The 26,838-nt window shown below is 40.4% G+C and overlaps 1 protein-coding gene across 1 annotated transcript in view; it reads right to left on the bottom strand.

The window, feature by feature from the left end:
• The window catches only part of LOC135519227 (WD repeat and FYVE domain-containing protein 2-like), a 40,815-nt gene that overhangs the window by 11,448 nt on the left and 2,529 nt on the right, over positions 1–26,838 (bottom strand). Inside the window, exons 2-6 of the mRNA XM_064944340.1 lie at positions 22,253–22,320; positions 21,993–22,066; positions 21,271–21,325; positions 20,836–20,986; positions 9,132–9,244 (exon numbers count right to left, since the gene is read on the bottom strand). Of these exons, the coding sequence (XP_064800412.1) occupies positions 9,132–9,244; positions 20,836–20,986; positions 21,271–21,325; positions 21,993–22,066; positions 22,253–22,320 (461 nt within the window). The remainder of the gene's footprint in view (positions 1–9,131; positions 9,245–20,835; positions 20,987–21,270; positions 21,326–21,992; positions 22,067–22,252; positions 22,321–26,838) is intronic.

Genomic DNA, 26,838 nt, shown 5'->3' with positions numbered 1-26,838 from the left:
GGGATCCCATTAATCTAACAGGCAGTTTGATCAGGCAGCAGCTAGAGAGTAAGATAAAAAAGGATCGACCTTCGAAACATATAACGCACAACCAATGACATACACATATTCAGTAAGCAGGACAACAAAAAATAAATACAATGATGCATTGAATGAATGTTGAAAAAAATTAAAGTGAATTGCCTCTCTAGGCCACTGGGGGTTTACGCTCATGTAAATCTCTTGAGCCATTCTTGAGCACCCTCGTGTTAAATTCTTACTTATGTTCAGGGCAGTTTAACAGGCAGATAATTGCATAATGGCAAACGTGTAATAGGGTTGAATGGCGAGAACCCGGTTACCGAGATTTACCACCCAAAACCATTCCCTTTTCCCGGAATAAATAACTGAGAGAAACATGTCAATTATAATAAATGATTTATATGAACAGCATGGCGTGAAATGGAAATGAATGTGTACCACCTCCGCTCAGAGTGGGGACAGACCCATCTCAGTATGGAGCACAGTTCACAATTTTTATTTATTTTACCTTTATTTAACTAGGCAAGTCAGTTAAGAACAAATTCTTATTTTCAATGATGGCCTAGGAACAGTGGGTTAAGTAGCATTGAAATCTGCCTGTTCAGCGGCAGAATGACAGAATTGTACCTTGTCAGCTCGGGGGTTTGAACTTGCAACCTTGCGGTTACAAGTCCAATGCTCTCGCCACTAGGCTACCCTGCTGCCCCGGCATGTAGACCTGTCATCTCATCATGGTCACTTTTTCTTCTTGTGACAGGTAGGCCTACGTTTGCTGCAGCAGAGCCTATGTATGTTACAGTAATATAAAGACAGAATGCACGTCTAATTTACCCATCTCCAAATAAAATAAAATTCTATTTTTCACATGTGCCGAATACAACAGGTGTAGTAGACCTTATAGTGAAATGCTTACTTACAGCCCTTAATAAGCAACAATGCAGTTTAATAAAAAATACAAAAGATACAATTAAAATAAAAGTAACAAATAATTAAAGAGCAGCAGTAAAATAACAAGAGAGAGGCTATAAACAGTGTATACTGGTTAGTAGAGGTAATTGAGTCCTCAACTGGCAGCGTCATTAAATAGTACCCGCAAAACACCAGTCTCGACGTCAACAGTGAAGAGGCGACTCCAGGATGCTGGCCTTCTAGGCAGTGTTGCAAAGAAAAAGACATATCTCAGACTGGCCAATAAAAAGAAAAGATTAAGATGGGCAAAAGAACACAGACACTGGACTGTCATGTCTTTATTTTAGTTGGTCAGGGCGTGAGTTGGGGTGGGCATTTTATGTTGTTTTTCTATGTTTTGATTTGTTGTTATATTTCTATGTGTTCGGCTTGTATGGTTCTCAATCAAAGGCAGGTGTCAGTCGTTGTCTCTGATTGGGAGCCATATTTAGGTAGCCTGTTTTCTATTGTGTTTTGTGGGTGGTTGTATCCTGTGTTAGTACCATACGGGACTGTTTCGGTTGATTGTTTGTACTTTTGTTCAGTTGATTTATTAAATATATCATTATGGACACTTACCACGCTGCACATTGTTCTGATCCTTGCTACTCGTCCTCTGAAGAAGAGGAATTCCGTTACACTGGACAGAGGAACTGGCTAGAAGGCCAGCATCCAGGAGTCGCCTCTTCATTGTTGAGACTGGTGTTTTGCATTTAATGACGCTGCCAGTTGAGGACTTGTGAGGCGCCTGTTTCTCAAACTAGACACTAATGCACCTGTACTCTTGCGCAGTTGTGCACTGGGGGCCTCCCACTCCTCTTTCTATTCTGGTTAGATCCAGTTTGCACTGTTCTGTGAAGGGAGTAGTACAAAGCCTTGTAGAAGATCTTCAGTTTCTTGGCAATTTCTCGCATGGAATAGCTTTCATTTCTCAGAACAAGAATAGACTGACGAGTTTCAGAAGAAAGTTATTTTTTTCTAGCCTGTAATCGGACCCACAAATGCTGATGCTACACATACTCAACTAGTTTAAAGAAGGCCAGTTTTATTACTTCTTTAAACAGAACAACAGTTTAACTGTGCTAACCTAATTGCAAAAGGGTTTTCTAATGATCAATTAGCCTTATAAAATACTAAACTTGGATTAGCTAACACAACGTGCCATTGGAACACAGGGGTGATGGTTGTTGATAATGGGCCTCTGTACACCTATGTAAATATTCCATAAAACAAATCAGCCATTTCCAGTTACAATATTAATTTACAACATTAACAATGTCTACACTGTGTTTCTGATCAATTTTATGTTATTTTAAATGGACAAAAAAAGTGCTTTTCTTTCAAAAACAAGGACATTTCTAAGTGACCCCAAACTTTTGAATGGTAGTGTGTGTACAGTGCCTTGCGAAAGTATTCGGCCCCCTTGAACTTTGCGACCTTTTGCCACATTTCAGGCTTCAAACATAAAGATATAAAACTGTATTTTTTTGTGAAGAATCAACAAGTGGGACACAATCATGAAGTGGAACGACATTTATTGGATATTTCAAACTTTTTTAACAAATCAAAAACTGAAAAATTGGGCGTGCAAAATTATTCAGCCCCCTTAAGTTAATACTTTGTAGCGCCACCTTTTGCTGCGATTACAGCTGTAAGTCGCTTGGGGTATGTCTCTATCAGTTTTGCACATCGAGAGACTGATTTTTTTCCCCATTCCTCCTTGCAAAACAGCTCGAGCTCAGTGAGGATGGATGGAGAACATTTGTGAACAGCAGTTTTCAGTTCTTTCCACAGATTCTCGATTGGATTCAGGTCTGAACTTTGACTTGGCCATTCTAACACCTGGATATGTTTATTTTTGAACCATTCCATTGTAGATTTTGCTTTATGTTTTGGATCATTGTCTTGTTGGAAGACAAATCTCCGTCCCAGTCTCAGGTCTTTTACAGACTCCATCAGGTTTTCTTCCAGAATGGTCCTGTATTTGGCTCCATCCATCTTCCCATCAATTTTAACCATCTTCCCTGTCCCTGCTGAAGAAAAGCAGGCCCAAACCATGATGCTGCCACCACCATGTTTGACAGTGGGTATGGTGTGTTCAGGGTGATGAGCTGTGTTGCTTTTACGCCAAACATAACATTTTGCATTGTTGCCAAAAAGTTCAATTTTGGTTTCATCTGACCAGAGCACCTTCTTCCACATGTTTGGTGTGTCTCCCAGGTGGCTTGTGGCAAACATTAAATTACATTTTTTATTGATATCTTTAAGAAATGGCTTTCTTCTTGCCACTCTTCCATAAAGGCCAGATTTGTGCAATATACGACTGATTGTTGTCCTATGGACAGAGTCTCCCACCTCAGCTGTAGATCTCTGCAGTTCATCCAGAGTGATCATGGGCCTCTTGGCTGCATCTCTGATCAGTCTTCTCCTTGTATGAGCTGAAAGTTTAGAGGGACGGCCAGGTCTTTGTAGATTTGCAGTGGTCTGATACTCCTTCCATTTCAATATTATCGCTTGCACAGTGCTCCTTGGGATGTTTAAAGCTTGGGAAATCTTTTTGTATCCAAATCCGGCTTTAAACTTCTTCACAACAGTATCTCGGACCTGCCTGGTGTGTTCCTTGTTCTTCATGATGCTCTCTGCGCTTTTAACGGACCTCTGAGACTATCACAGTGCAGGTGCATTTATACGGAGACTTGATTACACACAGGTGGATTGTATTTATCATCATTAGTCATTTAGGTCAACATTGGATCATTCAGAGATCCTCACTGAACTTCTGGAGAGAGTTTGCTGCACTGAAAGTAAAGGGGCTGAATAATTTTGCACGCCCAATTTTTCAGTTTTTGATTTGTTAAAATGTTTGAAATATCCAATAAATGTCCTTCCACTTCATGATTGTGTCCCACTTGTTGTTGATTCTTCACAAAAAAATACAGTTTTATATCTTTATGTTTGAAGCCTGAAATGTGGCAAAAGGTCGCAAAGTTTAAGGGGCCGAATACTTTCGCAAGGCACTGTATATATATTTTACCCCAAAAACATATGGGGGATTGGAAATGCAGACAATTACATTGATGGAAGCAACAATCCGCAATATCAAAGCTGATCCACCCATGGAAAAAAAAACATTTTATACAATAAGTAATAATAAAAAGACAACAAAAATATATATGTAGTACCGACAATCTGCAAAGGCAGATTAGCCACTCGTTTTTGTCTACTGTGTTATTGACTTGTTAATTGTTTACTCCATGTGTAACTCTGTGTTGTCTGTTCACACTGCTATGCTTTATCTTGGCCAGGTCGCAGTTGTAAATGAGAACTTGTTCTCAACTAGCCTACCTGGTTAATTAAAGGTGAAATAAAAAATAAAAAAAATAAAAGTTGCCGGATCCTCACAAGGCACCCCAATCTCCTTCCACAAAACCTCTGTCTATTTCTCCTGCGAATGACGGGGATGAGGGCCTGTTGGGGTGTCTTGATTAAATCCCTCTTGTCCGACTCATTTAAGACAAAGTATTCGTCCAGTTCAAGGTGAGTAATCGCTGTTCTGATGTCCAGAGGGTCTCCTCGATCATAAGAGATGGGAGCAGCCACATTATGTACAAAATAAGTTACAAACAATGCGGAAATCAAACAAAATAGCACGGTTAAGAACCCATGAAATGGCCATCCCCTCCGGCGCCATCTTAATCTCCATCTGACTTTCAGGGTTACCTTGTTTTTCAATTGTAAACGTCACTTTTTTTTATGTAGCTGCAGAGATTTAAAATAGCCTTTCACTCAAATATCGTCGGTTTAAATCCGTGCACAAGTGAGCCCCCTCCAGCAGTCTCTCTCCATCAACTCCATTCAAATTGCATCCAAAATAATTGATCCTGTTCTAGATTGATATACAGTATAACCCTATACTAGAGGTCGACCGATTAATCGGAATGACCGATTTCAAGTTTTCATAACAATCGGTAATTGGCTTTGTCGGACACCGATTATGGCCGATTACATTGCACTCCACGAGGAGGCTACGTGGCAGGCTAACTATCTGTTACACGAGTGCAGCAAGGAGCCAAGGTAAGTTGCCAGCTAACATTAAACTTATCTTTTAAAAAACAATCAATATTAACATAAATCACTTGTTAACTACACATGGTTCATGATATTACTAGTTTATCTAGCTTGTCCAGCGTTGCATATAATCGATGCAGTGCCTGCCTGTTAATTTATCATCGAACTACAGCCTACTTCACCGAAAAAAGCACTATCGTTGCACCAATGTGTACCTAACCATAAGCATCAAGGCCTTTATTAAAATCAATACACAAGTACATATGTTTAAACCTGCATATTTAGTTATTATTGCCTGCTAACATGAATTTCTTTTAACTAGGGAAATTGTGTCACGTCTCTTGCATTCTGTGCAAGCAGAGTCAGGGTATATGCAGCAGTTTGGGCCGACTGGCTCGTTGCGAACTGTGTGAAGACCATATCTTCCTAACAAATACCGTGATTAATTTGCCGGAATTGTACATAATTATGACATAACATTGAAGGTTTTGCAATGTAACAGCAATATTTAGACTTAGGGATGCCACCCGTTAGATAAAATACAGAACGGTTCCGTATTTCACTGAAAGAATAAACGTTTTGTTTTCAAAATGATAGTTTACAGATTTGAACAAATTAATGACCTAAGGCTCGTATTTCTGTGCGTTATTATATTATAATTAAGTCTATGATTTCATATTTGATAGAGCAGTCTGACAGAGCAGTGGTAAGCAGCAGCAGGCTCGTAAGCATTCATTCAAACAGCACTTTCCTGCAGCTCTTCGTTTGCTTTTTTACATGGCAAATATTGCTCTTTTACTTTCTTCTCCAACACTTTGTTTTTGCATTATTTAAATCAAATTGAACACGTTTCATTATTTATTTGAGACTAAATTGATTTTATTGATGTATTATATTAAGTTAAAATAAAAGTGTTTATTCAGTATTGTTATAATAGTCATTATTACACACACACACATATATACAGTGGGGAGAACAAGTATTTGATGCACTGCTGATTGTTGTTATTGACCAAATACTTATTTTCCACCATGACTTCGTAACATGTCTATGAATGTCCTTGATTGGCCCAGCCTGAGACTAGAACCTAATCAAACATCTCTGGAGAGACCTGAAAATAGCTGTGCAGAGCTTGAGAGAATCTGCAGAAAAGAATGGGAGAAACTCCCCAAATACAGGTGGTCCAAGCTTGTAGCGTCATACCCACGAAGACACGAGGCTGTAATCGCTGCCAAAATGTGCTTTAAAACAAAGTACTGAGTAAAGCGTCTGAATACTTATGTAAATGTGACATCAGTTAAAAAAGTATATAAATTAGCAAAAATTGCACACAAAAAAAAGTTTTTGCTTTGTCATTATGGTGTATTGTGGGTAGATTGACGAGGGGAAAAACAATTTAAATAATTTTAGAATAAGGCTGTAACCTAACAAAAAGTGGAAAAAGTCCAGGGGTTTGAATACTTTCAGAAGGCACTGTGTCCTAGCCTACTCTTTCAGGTAATAAATTCAATGTATTAGCCTTATGTTGAGCTAATTTATGATGTGTTATGCATGAAAAGCCTCTAACTTATAGCCTCGGTCTCTTGCGCAATACTCAAGCACCTGTGCTTCGCTGGCCTCTCCTTAAAAAACACTCCTTAACTAGGAGTCCCATGCAGGAACAGCTAGACTAGAATAGCTTGCTGAACATAATGTCTTTAGCATTTCTTATACCAATAGACTATTCGAGAAGAGATGCAAGCTGTTTTTTGCTGAATGTTAAATACAGCAGCCAATAGAACTCATGGGTAGTTAGAAAGAAGAGTGAACGCACGATGGCGGTAGGCTATAGCAGTTATTTATTCAGACCCATAACCATTCAATCTTCGTGAAGAGAAGTGAAAGCCTTCTGCATCCAATACTAGTCCTATAATATTCAAAGAACCCATTAGAATGATGAAAAGGACAACGAAATGTATTTAATTTAAATGGTGAAAGCGAGGAAGGAATGAAGCAACAGAGAGAGAAAGGTAGGCTAATAACATTAGAGGAAATATGAAATATTATGAAAGGTATAAATGAGTCAGCCTATTAATTATACAAATAGGCCTTACTATACACTGCTCAAAAAAATAAAGGGAACACTAAAATAACACATCTTAGATCTGAATTTAATATTCTTATTAAATACTTTTTTCTTTACATAGTTGAATGTGCTGACAACAAAATCACACAAAAATTATCAATCAAAATCAAATTTATCAACCCATGGAGGTCTGGATTTGGAGTCACACAGAAAATTAAAGTGGAAAACCACAGTACAGGCTGATCCAACTTTGATGTAATGTCCTTAAAACAAGTCAAAATGAGGCTCAGTAGTGTGTGTGGCCACCACGTGCCTGTATGACCTCCCTACAACGCCCACCGCCAAACCGGTCATGCTGGAGGATGTTGCAGGCAGCAGAACGTTCTCCACGGCATCTCCAGACTCTGTCACATGTGCTCAGTGTGAACCTGCTTTCATCTGTGAAGAGCACAGGGAGCCAGTGGTGAATTTGCCAATCTTGGTGTTCTCTGGCAAATGCCAAACATCCTGCACGGTGTTGGGCTGTAAGCACAACCCCCACCTGTGGACATCGGGCCCTCATACCACCCTCATGGAGTCTGACTGACTGACTGTTTCTGACCGTTTGAGCAGACACATGCACATTTGTGGCCTGCTGGAGGTCATTTTGCAGGGCTCTGGCAGTGCTCCTCCTGCTCTTCCTTGCACAAAGGCAGAGGTAGCGGTCCTGCTGCTGGGTTGTTGCCCTCCTACGGCCTCCTCCACGTCTCCTGATGTACTGGCCTGTCTCCTGGTAGCGCCTCCATGCTCTGGACACTACGCTGACAGACACAGCAAACCTTCTTGCCACAGCTCGCTTTGATGTGCCATCCTGGATGAGCTGCACTACCTGAGCCACTTGTGTGGGTTGTAGACTCCGTCTCATGCTACCACTAGAGTGAAAGCACCGCCAGCATTCAAAAGTGACCAAAACATCAGCCAGGAAGCATAGGAACTGAGAAGTGGTCTGTGGTCACCACCTGCAGAACCACTCCTTTATTGGGGGTGTCTTGCTAATTGCCTATAATTTCCACCTGTTGTCTATTCCATTTGCACAACAACATGTGAAATGTATTGTCAATCAGTGTTGCTTCCTAAGTGGACAGTTTGATTTCACAGAAGTGTGATTGAATTGGAGTTACAATGTGTTGTTTAAGTGTTCCCTTTATTTTTTTGAGCAGTGTATTTCAAAATGAAAATCAAATTCACTAGCCTATACTTGTAAATTTGTAGGCAGCGTGTTCTCTTCTACTTTATCATTGTTTGAACAATGTGTGTCATTTCAATCCATATAATACAGCATGTTAATGTAGGGCTCATAAATGTATTTAATATATGGATCATCAGACTCAGGTAGAATCAGGTTTGAATTTTTATGCTGATCAAAGCCCTTACAAACCCAGACATATGTATATGCTTCATAATGCTTTGAATGACACTTCCAGTGTTGTTGGGAAATACTTGGTGACCCAGGAGAAAAGTGATTTATTCTCAGGATGGAACATTTGTAAAATACAGGGAAAATATTCAACCCTAATGTGCAACTCTATTGATAAGAGACAGACCTGGAATAGTGGTGCTGTCAGCAGTTGTCAGTCACATGCTTTTTTGTCAAAACAGGAAGTAGGGGATGTGACTATGCTACAACAGCTGACCCCAGATCAGAACATAGGGTTTGTAAATAGCTGTGAGGGTTGTCCTCTGGGGTGTATATCTCACACAGCTCATTAGCTCGGTCACTACTGGCAGGGGATCAAGTGGTCGGGAGGGACAGTCAGTGGGTAACAGACCTACTTGTAAAATCTACATAATTTTTCCAAACCTGGGTTTAAAATAGTATTTGTGTTTTCTTTCAAATATTTGGGGTCACTTTATTTGGTTTCCACTGCGTAATGAACCACTGGAGTAGTCCAAAACGGGCGAACCCCCCCAGCTGGAGTTATAAGGCTGGTGGAGGATGGGATAGTAGAGGACGAGTGTTGTGTTCCAACGTGGGATGTAGTAGTAGTACCTGTGTGTCCTTTGAAGGTGGTGACCAGACTACAGCTGTCCTGCTCCAGCTTCAGGATGGTCACCTGACCGGAGTGGTCACCCACAAAGGCGTGCCTTGTCTCCACATCAAACCTGGGAGAGGTTGTGTCAAGGACGGTCTCCAGCAAAAACATGACAGTGGCAATGACTGATTAAAGAGGCAATCTGCAGTTGCTAAATTCATTTTTGGCTTTATAAATGAATGATATGTACCCATAGATTATTGAAGTATATAACGTATAAATGCCTCATGACCTTAGTTCAACTGTCGTACCACATCAGAACTGAAAATAATGAGCTTGTTTGACTCCAATGTTAGTAAATAAAGTAAATGTAAATGGTTTTTTAAAGAACATAGTTAAAACTATAATTGTGATATCATTAATGGTCAGTCCTTGCATCTATAGCACTGTCTATGAATTTGAGAGTAGTTACATTTCTAATCTTTTACCTAAACATGGGCGGGAAAATACTTTGTTATCGTTTAACTACGGATTGCTGCTTTAACTGAACAATTTGCATCTGAGCAACTTCACACACATTTATTCTATTCTCAAAGTGTTACCTTGTTGAAACCTACTGGATCTGATCTGTATGTGGTTCATTCTAGTCAGAGAAAGGTTGACTGCAAAATCATATATACTTAGTGTCTGAGCTCAAGAGTCCTTTCAGTGACCTTCTGAGGGCGCAGCCAGGAACACAGTTCTCCCTGTGACCTGGATACAAGAGGCCAGAACAATAACAGTCAGAGAGAAAAAAAAGACAAATCTTCTCACTTAGCATAATGTCATTTCTCCTTCTTCTGAAAAAGGTTGCTGTACTAATCTGACCCTAGGCCAACTCAGAACTGTGGCTGTTATGGAGAATTAGCTGGATGACATACTAAAGAAAATACACGTTCCAAGTTGATTTCTTTAAATTTCAAAAATTTTGGACATTGCCTCCTTTAGGTTTGCAAGGCAAACAAAGCAAAACAATGGCTGCCATATGAATGGTGTCAGCTGAAATGCAACGCCGTTTTGCTTTGCTATATTTAACATGGGAAGTGTTTATCCCTGGCTTTGAAGAAGCAGTCAGTCTTATGACCTCACAGAGCTGGTTGGTATTGAGTGCCCTCCACAGTGGAGTGGACTCAAACCTTTCATCTCGCCATTACAGAAAACTCTCTGGACCGCTGCCTTGGTGACCGCATGACTGAAGGCTGTTGTTAGCATCTCCCAATAAGAACAACTACTTGGACACTAATCTGGCTCCTTCTCTGGTGTACCCCACAGCGCTTCGTTGTTATAAAAACATACACTTGTTTGAGGTGAAGAAGACAGTCAAAAGTCATTACCACTTGAAATATGTTTTGTGGCTTTACATTTCACTTAAGTATCCGTTAAGATAAAGTGCCTTCAGAAAGTATTCATACCCCATGACTTATTCCACATTGTTGTGTTATAGCCTGAATTCAAAATGGATTAAATTTATTTATTTTTTTCCTCATCCATCTACACACAATACCCCATCTGTTCCAATTGGCTCATTCAGCCCCCTCCTGTCCCCTGTAACTATTCCCCAGGTTGTCAATGTACTGGGTAAAATAAGGGGTTTTATAAACAGGTGAAAACATGTTTTGACATTTTTGAAAAGGTACTGAAAATGAAATACAGAAATATCTCATTCACATAAGTATTCACACCCGAGTGTTAGAATAATCTTTGGCAGCGTGGTTGCTGATCATTGCTAGACAGCCATTGAAGTTTTGCCATAGATTTTAAAGCAGATGTGGAGTAGCAGTCAAAAGTTTGGACACCTACTCATTCAATAGTTTTTTTTATTTTAACTATTTTTTTACCTTGAGGAATAATAGTGGACATAAAAATATGAAATAACATATGGAGTCATGTAGTACCCCACAGAAGTGTTAAACAAATCAAAATATTTTATATTTGAGATTCTTCAAAGTTGCCACCCTTTGCCTTGATGACAGCTTTGCACACTCTTGGCATTCTCTCAACCAGATTCACCTAGAATGCGTTTCCAACAGTCTTGAAGGAGTTCCCACATATGCTGAGCACTTGATCTCTGCTTTTCCTTCACTCTGCGGTCCAACTCATCCCAAACAATCTCAATTGGGTTGAGGTCGGGTGATTGTGGAGGCCAGGTCATCTGATGCAGCACTCTCCTTCTTGGTCAAATATCCCTTACACAGCCTGGAGGTGTGTTGGGTCATTATCCTGTTGAAAAACAAATGCTAGTCCCACTAAGCACAAACCAGATGGGATGGTGTATCACTGCAGAATGCTGTGGTAGCCATGCTGGTTAAGTGTGCGTTGAATTCTAAATAAACCACTGACAGTGTCACCAGCAAAGCACCCCCACACCATAACACCTCCTCCATGCTTCACGGTGGGAAACACACATGCAGAGATCATCCGTTCACCTACTCTGCGTCTCACAAAGACATGGTGGTTGGAACAAAAAATCTCCAATTTGGACTCATCGGACAAAGGGAAGGATTTCCACCAGTTTAATGTCCATTGCTCGTGTTTCTTGGCCCAAGCAAGTCTCAGCTTCTTATTAGCGGTCCTTTAGTAGTGGTTTATTTGCACCAATTCGCCCATGAAGGCCTGATTCACACAGTCTCCTCTGAACAGTTGATTTTGAGATGTGTCTGTTACTTGAACTCGGTGAAGCATTTATTTGGGCTGCAATCTGAGGCTGGTAACTCTAATGAACTTATCCTCTGCAGCAGAGGTAACTCTGGGTCTTCCTTTCCTGTGGCGGTCCTCATGAGAGCCAGTTTCATCATAGCGCTTGATGGTTTTTGGTGCAACTGGCTTCCGGGTTGGATGTGCGCTGTGTTAAGAAGCAGTGCGGCTTGGTTGGGTTGTGTATTGGAGGACGCATGACTTTCAACCTTCGTCTCTCCCGAGCCCATACGGGAGTTGTAGCGATGAGACAAGATTGGATACCACGAAATTGGGGAGAAAACGGGGTAAAAATTCAACAAAAAAATAAAAATAAAAAAAGGACTTGACATTTTCCGCATTGACTGACCTTCATGTCTTAAAGTAATGACGGACTGTAATTTCTCTTTGCTTATTTGAGCTGTTCTTGCCATAATATGGCCACAGTATTTTACCAAATAGGGCTATCTTCTGTATACCACCCCTACCTTGTCACAACACAACTGATTGGCTCAAACACATTAAGGAAAGAAAAAAATTCCACAACGTACTTTCAACAAAAGGCACACCTGTTAATTGAAATGCATTCCAGGTGATTACCTCATGAATCTGGTGGAGAGAATGCCAAGAGTGATGCTGATGCTGTCATCAGGGCAAAGGGTGACTCGGCCACTCAGGAACATTCACTGTCTTGGTAAGCAAATTGTGTAGATTTGGCCTTGTGTTTTAGGTTATTGTCCTGATGAAAGATTAATTAATCTTCCAGTGTCTGGTGGAAAGCAGACTAAACCAGGTTTTCCTCTAGGATTTTGCCTGTGCTTAGCACCATTTCTTCTCCCCAGTCCTTAACAATTACAAACATACCCATAACATGATGCAGCCACCACTATGCTTGACAATATGGAGTGGTACTCAGTCATGTGTTGTATTTGCCCCAAACATAACACTTTGTACTCAGGACAAAAAGTTGTGCTTTGCCACATTTTTTGCAATATTACATTAGTGACTTGTTGCAAACAGGATGCATGTTTTGGAAAATGTTTATTCTGTACAAGCTTATTTCTTTTCATTCTGTTAATGAGGTTAATATAGTAACTACAATGTTGCTCCAGACTCAGTTTTCTTCCTATCACAGCCATTAAAAACTATGTTTTAAAGTCACCATTGGCCTCATGGTGAACACAGTGAGCAGTTTCCTTCCTCTCTGGCGACTGCGTTAGGAAGGACGCCTGTATCTTTGTAGTGATTGGGTGTATTAATACACCATCCAAAGTGTAGTTAATAACTTCACCATGCTCAAAGGGATATTCAATGTCTGTTTTTTCACCCATCTACCAATAAACGCCCTTCTTTGTGAGGTATTGGAAAACCTCCCTGGTCTTTGTGGTTAAATCAGTGTTTGAAATGTACTGCTCAACTGGGAGACCATACAGATAATTGTATGTGTGGGGTACAGATGAGATCGTTATTCAAAAGTCATGCTAAAAACTATTATTGCACACAGGAGTGAGTCCATGCAACTTGTGAGATATATTATTAAGCACATTTTTACTCCTGTACATATTTAGGCCTGCCATAAAAAAAGGGTTGAATACTTATTGACTCTAGACATTTCATCTTTCCATTTAATTTATTTCTAAACATTTAAAAAAAATAACATTCCACTTGGACATTATAGGGTATTGTGTAGGCAGGGATTTTTTTTATATTTTTAATCAATTTTAAATTCAGGCTGTAACAACAAAATGTGGAAAATATAAAGGGGTGTGAATACTTTCTGAAGGCATTGTACAGTTGTGTCCAAAAGTTTTGAGAATGACACAAATATTGATTTCCACAAAGTTTGCTGCTTCAGTGTCTTTAGATATTTTTGTCAGATGTTACTATCTAATACTGAAGTATAATTACAAGCATTTTATACGTGTCAAAGGCTTTTATTGACAATTACATGAAGTTGATGCAAAGAGTCAATATTTGCAGTGTTGACCCTTCTTTTTCAAGACCTCTGCAATCCGCCCTGACATGCTGTCAATTAACTTCTGGGCCATATCCTGACTGATGGCAGCCCATTCTTACATAATCAATGCTTGGAGTTTGTCAGAATTAGTGGGTTTTTGTTTGTCCACCCGCCTCTTGAGGATTGACCACAAGTTCTCAATGGGATTAAGGTCTGGGGAGCTTCCTGGCATTGGAGCCAAAATATCAATGTTTTGTTCCCCGAGCCACTTAGTTATCAATTTTGCCTAATGGCAAGGTGCTCCATCATGCTGGAAAAGGCATTGTTTGTCACCCAACTGTTCCTGGATGGTTGGGAGAAGTTGCTCTTGGAGGATGTGTTGGTACCAGTCTTTATTCATGGCTGTGTTCTTAGGCAAAATTATGAGTGAGACCACTCCCTTGGCTGAGAAGCAACCCCACACATGAATGGTCTCAGGATGCTTTACTGTTGGCATGACACAGGACTGATGGTAGCGCTTACCTTGTCTTCTCCGGACAAGCTTTTTTCCAGATGCCCCAAACAATCGGAAAAGGATTGATCAGAGAAAATGACTTTACCCCTCAGCAGTCGAACCCATGTCCTCAGCAGTCGAACCCATGTACCTTTTGCAGAATATCAGTCTGTCCCTGATGTTTTTCCTGGAGAGAAGTGGATTCTTTGCTGCCCTTCTTGACACCAGTCCATCCTCCAAAAGTCTTCACCTCATTGTGCGTGCAGATGCACTCACACCTGCCTGCTGCCATTCCTGAGCAAGCTCTGTACTGGTGGTGCCCCGATCCCACAGCTGATTCAACTTTAGGAGACGGTCCTGGCGCTTGCTGGACTTCCTTGGGTGCCCTGAAGCCTTCTTCACAACAATTGAACCGCTCTCCTTGAAGTTTTTGATGATCTGATAAATGGTTGATTTAGATGCAATCTTACCGGTATGAGGATTCTGTGTTATGCACTATAGCCCGTTACAATATATGTGATTGAATATTATCTGCTGTTGGCTTGTGTGGATGTATGTATGTGTTTTGCAACATAGCTGACTTGAAACATCGTTAACAGTTTCAGAGCCATGGGCCTTTCTCATGATGGAAAAATACAGAATAACATGAAGACAGGAACTGTGCAATTGGGTTGGGGGGCACATTCAGAACGTAGCGTTGCGAGAACAAACAGTCTTTTGTTAGATAACAGGAGCCAGGTGCGAGATAACGGTATCGAGCATGAGCGCATATATATTCTTCACAGCAAGTTACATCTATCAACTGGAGCGCCCGGGGGCTGGTACCAGCTTGTTCGACAACAATCAACGATAGGCTGGGTGAGTCTCAACCACGCCCAGTCTCTACTCTGACAGGCCGGCTCGGAAGCAGGAACTAATACTGTCATCAGGGTATATTATAATATCTTTGTCAGGAACAAGTCAGTTCTCTGTTTTTGCCCTGCGAGGTGGGACAGAGAGCCCGTATATACGAAAATTGCATTTACCATTTATTGCTTAGCTAATAAAAAATACATAGTATACATAGTAGATAGTATGACTCATTGTTTATATTTATCCTGATACCAGATTCTAATTGACGCAATTCTAACAATTGGTGACCCCGAACGTGATCTGGTGAAGGATTTCGCTGGACATTGGTGTGCCAGCCGATTGGCCAGTACTGTCATCGGACGGTGTGTCTCACAAATCCTGACCGGTCAACTAAAAAAAGGTAGGCAGACACCTGTTGTGAAAAACTAAAGTTCTGCACATTGGAGTTATCCAAATTTAGTTTTGTGAGACACCTGTTTGATGTAAGTAACAATTCTATTAATTTATATTGGTAAAGGATCATATGCAATTTTGAACTGATTGATCACTTTTATGGTATGACAGTGAATGTAATGTACTAGGTAGTTTGGCGAAGCTACTGGTTTATGTGAGGGTGGGTCGGCGAACCTACCAGTGTGAATGTGAGGTGAACGGCAATATAACTGTGAATGTAATGTACTAGGTAGTTCGGCGAAGCTACTGGTTTATATGAGGGTGGGTCGGCGAACCTACTTGTGTGAGTGTGGATGAACGGCAATATAACAGCGAATGTAATGTACTAGGTGGGTCGGCGTACCTACTGGTTTGTGTGGGTGAGTCGGCGTACTTACTGGTGTGAATGAAGATTTGATAAGGACAAATCGAATGATTGTGGTACATTAGTTATCAGTCGGCCTACTGATGACGGGCTGAATGATCTACGGATAATAGTACAGGCAAGAGACCTGTGTTATATTGGAAATAAGATACGTTCCTCAAGTGACTGTGGTACATTAGTTATTAGTCGGCGTACAATAACAGGTGAATGACCTAAGGGTAATGAGATGGGTTTTATTGGAAATAAGATAAGTTCACTGAATGAATGTAGTACATTGGGTATTGAGTGGGAATAGCTAATACCTTTTTGAACGACCTACGGGTATTTCTTGAAGTCATACTGTTAATTGACTAAGGAGGTAGCAACGTTGACATGAAAAAAAGTGGTGAATTGGAAATCATTCTAAAAATGATATGATACACACCCCAAATGTATTTAACAATGACTAGTCAAGAGGCTGAGAAGGTGTTGAAAACTTTGAAGTTCACTTTGGAAATAATTGGTGGTAGAAGCGGGGATAAAAGCTATACAGGGAGTGGACAGAAGAAGGCAGCATTGCCGCGCCCAACGGGCTCCCAGTCGACAGGGAGCCTGGTTTGATATTGGAGACGCTAAAACGGAGAATAAGGAGAATCCTCGCTGGGGAAAGGCTTGGGCCTTTGAATTGTAATGTTTTCTGGGAATTGTCTCGGTGCCAGAGTTTGCTAGTATAGACAATTATAATGGTATGGTTATTGGCGGGGAAACTCAGTCATTTAAATGGCTTTGGGGTAAAGTTTTTGCCTTCGATGCGGGGGACTGGGGTTCGTGTCTCAGCCTTGACATCGATAGACTAAAATTCATTCTGATTGTAGTTAAAATATTTATGGGTTTTGCCCGGATTGATACGGTTATTAATATTTGTTCAAGATATGACTGAACGTTTTGATAGTTTGTTTAGGTTGAATTGAGAGACTAATTATTTCGAGATAATGGCGAGGCAATTTCTATGTAATACATTGTGTTTCCCAAATGATCACTGGAATAGCCTATTGGGAATGGAGTCTGATTTTTTTTAAGGTGATGGGATGAGACAGTTATCTAAATCTGATGAATTCTAAATAATAATGAAGAGACAATTACGATAGATTTGTGCCCATCGAAATGTTCTTATGAATTTAGCGAAGTACATGGTACGTTTACATTTTGGGGTAGAGGAAGTTGGAAGGTAAAACTGCGTAATTACATTGACTACACAATAACATTCCTCAAATTATGACAGAGAAAATTGGTTGTGTCATTTAGAAGGAAAATGTGTGCATTATAGCTTTGAGTCACTTTACAGAAAAAAGTTCAAAATACATTTTTAAAAGTAGCTGAATATCGTTTTACAATAATTCCCAGTTATTGATTTTGGTTTGATTGTTCAGATAACCTCCTGTTTAACTTCAAATGGTGTTAAGGTATACTAACATTAGAATCTGTTTTCATTATGGGGAACAATGAAAAGCCCGCAAAGTGGATTGCAGGCAGGAAATTTAAAACCAATTATTTGAGGGTATTATTATAATTATTAGGTTTTGTTTGCAGCAAACGTTTTGGGTTTAAGGGGATTTCAATGTTCCCAGAGACAAGATATCTTAAAGGGGTACACTCACATATGAAATATTATAAGTTTTTATTTTCTGAGTCTTAATTAAACAGGTGAAATCTTTTGATAGAGGAATGTTGTTTAATATAGTAAGAAACACTTCTTTGGAGGGGTGGTATGACTTATGACCTCCATTGTAACTTTCCTTTGTGGTCTGACCAGCCTCATTGGAAAGCCATTTGGATGGAGAATATAGGGTCATTTGTAATACTGATATTAAGGTAATTTAATACAAAAAGGCAGTGAAATTTACATTATAGTGTCATATTTTCTCTGATGAATGAGGTGTGAAAATTAGCTAGGATAAGTTTTAATTATGGTAGACTCATGTTAAGTATTTGGGACATATTTTGAGCCAACGGGGCAGGGAAGAAATTGAGATATTTGTGTTTGGTTTTAACACCTGTGTACAGGAGGGCCAGTGTACCTGTGTAACTGGGGAGGGTGTCCGTATGGGGATTACATGATAACCAACTTGGGACAGTTCTGGGTTTGGAGAAGAGGGTATCCTTATAGCATAGGGGATCCCACAAAGGTGGATAGGTTTTCTATGATATGGGGGAAACCTGGGAGCACTGTTGAACTCTGTAAAGGTGATGAAATCCAACTAACCATCAAAACTATTAAGCTCTCTGATGCAGGCACTTACACCCTCGGACTACAAAGGACCAGGACAGACACGATGGGTGTGTTTTCTATTAAGGTGCTGCCAAAACCACAGAGGTCCCAGACAAACCAGAGCCAGACACACTCCTCTACCACCCCTGGACCAAGCCTGCCACCCACCACCACTGTGTCAAATCCCATTCAGGTAATTAACGTTAGAGACGATTCAGCTATTGATCAATTAGGCACTGAGACTGGTTTTGATGGTAGGGACAATTTGTGGCTGTCTTATATGAGGTATACAGCGAAGACCCTGAAAAGAAAGGCAATTACAGTTGCATCACGGGTACAGGTAATTGCATAGACTATGGGAGATTGCCTGAAGCTGATTGCAGTAGTAACATGACCATCAATGGCACTTGGCCAGTTGCAGGACTAAACCAAACTAGTGGTCTGGCTGATGTGTGGTGCTTATGTGGACCCAAAAGAGTACCGAGACCAATTCTTAGAGGAGACTGGCAAGGTACGTGTGCTCTGACCAGTTTGATAATTCCACTGACCATTGTTGATGTTACTGCTGAACAGCTGTTGGGTTCTGTATCCAGGGGACCTGAAAACATTCCATCCCGTGGGAGACATAGACGTAGTGCTCCATGGACGGAGGATGTTGTTGACATACACACTAATCTGTTGTGGGTGCCTATTGGGGTTCCTCATGAATTTCAGGCATTGGGTAGGAATGACAGACTCTGGCACTTACTACCTATTATAGGTCCAGCCATAGTGGAATCAAGACAGACTGCATGGATTAATTATATCTACTATAATCAACAGCGTTTTGTGAATTACTCCCGTGATGCACTCACTGGTATGTCTGAACAGCTTGAGGCCACATCTAGGGTTGCCAGACAGAATAGACTTGCTTTGGATATGCTTCTTGCCAGTCAGGGGGGTGTCTGCAAGATGTTCGGTGAACAATGTTGCACATATATTCCTAATAACACCAGTCCAGATGGTAGTATATCTAAGGCCCTTAGTGGGCTTGATGCACTATCTGCTGAGATGAGGACCATGGCGGGGGTGGAGGAGTCTGGACTGTTCTCTTGGTTGGGAGCCTGGTTTGGTAAGTACACTGGTATGGTGGTTACTGGATTTCTGACCCTAATTCTTGTATTTTTATTATTGATGTGCTGTGCTGCTTGCATCATACTGTGTTTTAAGAAGTCTGTTACAGATGTGGTGAAGGCTTCAGGCATGATGCCTTTGCTTGATGCTCCAGTTGGAGATGCTGAATCAAGCTTTCAGGGGAGGATGGGACTGGCTGAGGATGACCCATGGTATGCTGTGGGTGAGGTAGTAGAATAAATATTACACCACCACAGTTCCTTGTTTTACATTTTTGTTTTATGATACGTTTTCTTTCCAGTATGTTTGTTCTCCCTGTTGTGAAGGTTTGGAGTCCCTGGGTGGCACGGTGCCCACCTGGTGCAGGATAGGAGTAACTGAGAGGACCAAGATGGTTTATAATAATGCTTTGCTCTGCTTTACTCTGTTTTCCATGACCAAAGTTTTATCCTACATCTTACATGTCAATAAACAATAAAGTCTTATCCTGTTTTTGTCAAAAGGGGGAGACAAAAGCATATATCATTTGTTGATTTTTTTTTCTAACTTTCTTGGTTGATTTTTCTTTTCTGTTTATCTGTAAAAAAATAAAAATAAAAAATGTTTTATTAATAATACACTTTTTATTATTTTCATGAAATGCTATTAACATATTACTATGTTGGGACCGCTGAAATCAAGGATAATGAGTGACACCCTTGTGGGGGTCAAAAGGGGGAATCAAAAAATCCAGTTAATGCATCACTTCATATATTCACAAAATAAAGGTTTAAAGTTCCTGGGTTCATCAGCAACCTAGTATATCGGATGGTGTCTACTCTGACAGGCCGGCTCGGAAGCAGGAACTAATACTGTCATCAGGGAATATTATAATATCTTTGTCAGGAACAAGTCAGTTCTCTGTTTTTGCCCTGCGAGGTGGGACAGAAAAATTGAATTCACCATTTATTGCTTAGCAAATAAAAAATACATAGTATACAATCGGTGACTCATAGTCAAGTTTATCCTGATACCAGATTAGAATTGACGCAATTCTAACACCGGCAGCAATATCCTTGCCTGTGAAGCCCTTGCAGGTAACCATGTTTGACAGGGGAAGAACAATGATTCCAAGCACCACCCTCCTTTTGAAGCTTCCAGTCTGTTATTCAAACTCAATCAGCATGACAGAGTGATCTCCAGCCCTGTCCTCATCAACACTCACACCTGTGTTAACAAGAGAATCACTGACATGGTGTCAGCTGGTCCTCTTTTAGCGGGGCTGAAATGCAGTGGAAATGTTTTTGGGGGATTCAGTTCATATGCATGGCAAAGAGGGACTTTGCAATTAATTGCAATTCATCTGATCACTCTTCATAACATTCTGGAGTATATGCAAATTGCCATCATACAAACTGAGGCAGCAGACATTGTGAAAATTAATGTGTCATTCTCAAACCTTTTGGCCACAACTGTATGTGTGGCATAGCAACATCATGTGAATAGCATAGAAAGAGTAGAATAGGTTGTTTCTAACTGATGAAGGATACTGTAGTCCAGAGACCCAGGCTATGGTGCGGTATAACCCCAGCTGTGTTCCACTCTCAGAGCAGTGCCAGGTGAGGTTCTTGTCCTGTCCTGTACTAAGGACCCACTCCATCTCCAACACAAAGAGCACCACTGTCACTTTGCCCTGGTGGGCTAAAAAACACACACACACTTATGAAACACATCATGATAATAAAACAGATAAAACAATACAGGTATATATGACCAAACATAGTATACAGTAGATGGATTGATGTTCTTTGCATCCTCAATCTTAGCTTATTGCTTTTAGAGGTCTTGCAGATAAAACCAAGCAAAGTGCCATGAACAGAAAAAAATATATATATATTTTGACTGGTTTAATCCCTTCCTGCCATTGACCGGAGTCAGCTGAGTCACACAGAGAACACAGCCTGTGTCTACACTTCCCTTCTCACCCTCATAGGTCCTTTCCAGGGTCATCTTGTTGTAGTCTTCAGACAGGATGAACTCCTGAAACACAGGAAGTATGTCACTCACTGGTTTTCCCAAGAAGTAGCGCAATATTTATTATGGAACATACTTTTGGGTCAAAATTATCCAATGCTTATATAACTTTACGAAGAGCCCTAAGCAAAAATGGAAGTGCTTAGCTTTAAAATTATATCCATGTTATTTTTAGACAGGCAATTATTCTGCAAATAAATCCCATAATCTACACATAATGACAAAGGGTTTTACAGCAACCCTAGCCTACATCTCCAATGAGATCACAAATTACAAAAATGTGAGGGCAATTATTCTACAACGCGCTTAAATTTCCCAGTGAAACAGCCATTCCTGAAGATAAAAGCATATTTACTATCCCAGTGTTGATTGATCCATCTTACTGCTTAGCCAGTCATGCAAGAGATTAGTCAGAGATACAAACCCTCTGGGAATATAGATCAGTGCTGGGTGTCTGGAGAAGCAAAGACTCGGTGAAAGAGTAACACACAGTAACTACTCAGTAACCCGCTGATGTGAAACCATGACAACCAACCCCCAATCTGACCCTGGTACTGGGGTACAAGTTTTGGTAGCCATATGTGTGTCAGGGTTGAGGCTGGATGCTAAGTAGAAAAGTATATATGTAACGCCCATACATGAGTATGTTAAAACTACATAAATTGTCACTTACAGAGATGGTTCCATTCTCCATTCCCACAGACAGCCTCCTGGTCTCTGGGTTAAAGGACATACAGGAGCACGAAGCTACAAAAAGAAAGAAATGACAAGTCTAAGAAAAGTTGGTGTGTATTAAAACTGGAACAGATGGTAAAACAGATTCCATACAGCCAGAATAGCTAACGACAGCTCACAAAATGAGGCCAATGGAGTTTAGGCCTAGATGCTTAACTCCATGCATGCTTAAGTAGCTAATGAGAGACGAGTACTCACCTGGCATAGTGTGATAGATGCTGGGCCAGTATTGGCCACTGTCTCTCTTCAACCATATCCGGATCGTCCTGCGGGTCAGATGCAAACTTTGGTAATGGTATTACGGTAAAATCTCCCTTAGGTTTTTATGCGACCACTTTTCCCAAAAACTCTTAAATATCTGCTCCGAATTAAGATTAAAAAGATGTCTGCAGAAAGAATGGGGTGTCAGCTATAACATGACACTTTCAGTTTGCAAAAAAAACAAAACGATTTTGTTGAAGTGGATTTAGACCCAGTAACAAAATTGCACCATGGGTTCCTGATCTGTACTACACAGAAATTCATAATTACAGATCATCACCGATCCTCCACCAAATGTCCCAGTGGGTGCGAGACACTGTGGCTTGTAGGCCTCTCCAGGTCTCGCACCCACTGTGAAATTTGGAGGAGGATCGGTGATGATCTGGGGGTGCTTCAGCAAGGCTGGAATCGGGCAGATTCATGTGTCCTTCACAACGACCAATCAAGCCACGTACAAGGTTGTCCTGGAAGAAAACTTGCTTCTTTATGCTTTGATAATGTTCCCCAACTCTGAGGATTGGTTTTTCCAGCAGGACAATGATCCATGCCACACAGCCAGGTAAATCAAGGAGTGGATGGAGGACCACCAGATCAAGACCCTGTCATGTCCAGCCAAATCCCCAGACTTGAACCCCATTGAAAGCCTCTGGAATGTGATCAAGAGGAAGATGGATGGTCACAAGCCATTAAACAAAGCCGAGCTTCTTGAATTTTTGTGCCAGGAGTGGCATAAAGTCATCCAACATCAATGTGAAAGACTGGTGGAGAGCATGCCAAGACACATGAAAGCTGTGATTGAAAATCAGGGTTATTCCACCAAATATTGATTACTGAACTCTAAGTTAAAACATTAGTATTGTGTTGCTTGAAAATTAATATGAACTTATTTTCTTTGCATTGTTCGAGGTCTGAAAACACTGCATCTGTTTTGTTATTTTAACCAGTTGTCATTTTCTGCAAATAAATGCTCTCAATGACAATATTTTTAATTGGAATTTGGGAGAAATGTTGTGAGTAGTTTATAGAATAAAATAAATGTTAATTTTACCCAAACACATACCTATAAATAGTAAAACCAGAGAAACTGATCATTTTGCAGTGGTCTCTTCATCTTTTACAGAGCTTTGTGAGAAAATGGAGCATTTTCTATGTTTTGTGGGAAAAACGAGAGGAATATAAGTGTTAACAATTACATAATGTTATTTTAACCAACTATGAGTAGGCATTGCCTACTAAATTGGTTGATTCTGTCATTGGAAACACTTATCTTTCTCTATCTTTTTTTAATACAAAACATAGAAATGTGCAATTTACACATACTGTATGATGTTGGGCTGGTGAGATGATGAATATAAAGTTGAACATTTTTTAAATTTCCCTTTAATAATTCATAAAGAAAATGAACACAAGTAAAATCACAATAACTAATTGATAGGTCTATCATTGCTCGTTACTTATGTGACCTTTGAATGACTGGAATGAGCATGTGGTTGAGACTGTGGGAATGTTATTACACGCTAGAGAGCGATGACCAGTGGGCTTTCATGTCAGCTGACTGCCAAGCCCGGTTGTTTTTATGCAACGTCTGCATGACAGTATATCAGTGGCCGATAGCCAGACAGACACAGTGTAGAAGTCAGGTTTCTGATAAGATACATCTCTCTCTCTCTGCCTATTAGTTTTAAAGCGGGGTGACATTGGTACACGTCAAGTGTGTACAGGTCTAACGGAGCGAAGACGCTAGGTGACCACGTCCAGCCAGAAAGAGCCATGACGACATGCTGCATACAAAATAAGCTCAAGCTGACTAAACTCCATGGTGAAGGAAGTTTCTGATGACCTCAACCAACAGAATTGAGCAGAGATCAGGCATTGTGGAATTCAGCTTTGAATACAGCGATTTCACCCAAGGTCTATACTTTTTTTTTTTATTATGAAATGATTGTGCCTAATTTTGTCTTCTTTAGTTTCATGCCTTTGTTTGTTGAAATCCATACTTTTTCAATAAATGCTACTCAAATATAGCGTCATGAAAAAAAATACTTGCCTTATCAGATTCTCTGATTCTGCATATTTTTTATACTGAATGTAACCAGATCTTTAACCAAACCCTAATATTAGATAAGGGGAACCTGAGTTTACAAATAACAAAAAAAAAAAATATTTTTTTATTTAATTAACAAAGTTCTGCAACACCCAATTTCCCTGTGTGAAAAAGTATTTGCCCCCTTACTCTCAATAACTGGTTGTGCCACCTTTGACTGCAACCAAATTCTTCCTGGAGTTGTTGATCAGTCTCTCACGTCGCTGTGGAGGAATTTTGGCCCACTCTTCCATGCAGAACTGCTTTAACTCATTTTGGGGTTTTCAAGCATGAACTGCTTATTTTAAGTCCTGCCACAACAACTCAATTGGTATTAGGTCTGGACTTTGATGAGGCCATTCCAAAACGTTTAATTTGTTGCTTTTTAAACACTTCCATGTAGACTTGATTGTGTGTTTTGGATCATTGTCTTGCTGAATGACCCAGCTGCATTTCAACTTCGGCTCACAGACAGATGGCCTGACATTCTCCTGTAGAATTATCTGATACAGAGCAGAATTCATGGTTCCTTCTATTAAGGCAAGTCGTCCAGGTCCTGAGGCAGCAAAGCATCCACAAACCATCACACTACCACCACCATGCTTGACCATTGGTATGAGGTTCTTACTGTTTTTTTGCCAGGCATAATGTGACCCATGCCATCCAGAAAGTTCACACAAGTTTGCTCAAAAAAAAGCACCTGGACTCTTGGAAGAATGTGCTATGGACAGATGATTCAAAAGTATAACTTCTTGGAAGATATGGGTTTTGTGAAAAAGATACAGCAATTGAGACTGCATTGATTCCATGTGTTATTTCAAAGTTTTAATGCCTTCACTATTATTCTACAATGTAGAAAATAGTACAAATAAAGAAAAACCTTGAATGGAGGAAGTGTCCAAACTTTTGACTGGTACCGTGTGTGTGATAGATAGATATATCTATCACACACACACACAGACAGTTGAAGTCGGACGTTTACATACACCTTAGCCAAATACATTTAAACTCAGTTTTCACAATTCCTGACATGTATAAGGCCAGTTAGGATCACCACTTTATTTTAAGAATGTGAAATATCAGAATAATAGTGGAGAGAATTATTTATTTCAGCTTTTATTAATTTCATAACAATCCCAGTGCGTCAGAAGTTTACATACACTCAATTAGTATTTGGTAGCATTGCCTTTAAATTGTTTAACTTGGGTCAATCTTTTCGGGTAGCCTTCCACAAGCTTCCCACAATGTTGGGTGAATTTTGACCCATTCCTCCTGACAGAGCTGCTGTAACAGTCAGGTTTGTAGGCCTCCTTGCTCGCACACGCTTTTTCAGTTGTGCTTCACAGTTGGGATGTTGTTCTTCGGCTTGCAAGCCGAAGAAGTGGCTTCTTCCTTGCAGAGCGGTGGCTTCTTCCTTGCAGAGCGGTGGCTTCTTCCTTGCAGAGCGGTGGCTTCTTCCTTGCAGAGCGGTGGCTTCTTCCTTGCAGAGCGGTGGCTTCTTCCTTGCAGAGCGGTGGCTTCTTCCTTGCAGAGCGGTGGCTTCTTCCTTGCAGAGCGGTGGCTTCTTCCTTGCAGAGCGGTGGCTTCTTCCTTGCAGAGCGGTGGCTTCTTCCTTACAGAGCGGTGGCTTCTTCCTTACAGAGCGGTGGCTTCTTCCTTACAGAGCGGTGGCTTCTTCCTTACAGAGCGGCCTTTCAGATTATGTCGATATAGGACTTGTTTTACTGTTGATATCGATACTTTTATATCCGTTTCCTCCAGCATCTTCACAAGGTCCTTTGCAGTTGTTCTGGGATTGATTTGCACTTTTTGCACCAAAATATGTTAATGTCTAGGAGACAGAACGCATCTCCTTCCTGAGCGGTATGACAGCTACGTGTTCCCATGGTGTTTTATACTTGCGTACTACTGTTTGTACAGGTGAACATGGTACCTTCAGGCATTTGGAAATTTCTCCCAAAGATGATCCAGACTTGTGGAGGTCTACAATTTTTTTCAGAGGTCTTGGCTGATTTCTTTTGATTTTTTTCATGATGTCAAGCAAAGAGGCACTGAGTTTGAAAGTAGGCCTTGAAATATATCCTAGGGGAACCTCCAATTGACTCAAATTATGTCAATTAGCCTATCAGAAGCTTCTAAAGCCATGACATCATTTTCTGGAATTTTCCAAGCTGTTTAAAAGGCACAGTCAACTTGGTGCATCTAAACTGCTGACCTACTGGAATTGTAATAAAGTGAATTATAAGTGAAATAATCTGTCTGTAAACAGCTGTTGGAAAAATGACTTGAGTCATGCACAAAGTAGATGTCCTAACCGACATGCCAAAACGATAGTTTTTTAACAAGAAATTTGTGGAGTGGTTGAAAAACTAGTTTTTATATGAGTCCAACCTAAAGTGTATGTAAACTTCCGACTTCAATTGTATACTCCTCTTCTGAC

The sequence above is a fragment of the Oncorhynchus masou genome, chromosome 29, assembly GCF_036934945.1.
Source record: "Oncorhynchus masou masou isolate Uvic2021 chromosome 29, UVic_Omas_1.1, whole genome shotgun sequence".
Taxonomy (NCBI): domain Eukaryota; kingdom Metazoa; phylum Chordata; class Actinopteri; order Salmoniformes; family Salmonidae; genus Oncorhynchus; species Oncorhynchus masou.
The sequence above is the reverse complement of the archived record's forward strand: the minus strand, read 5'-3'. Positions and strand labels throughout refer to the sequence as shown.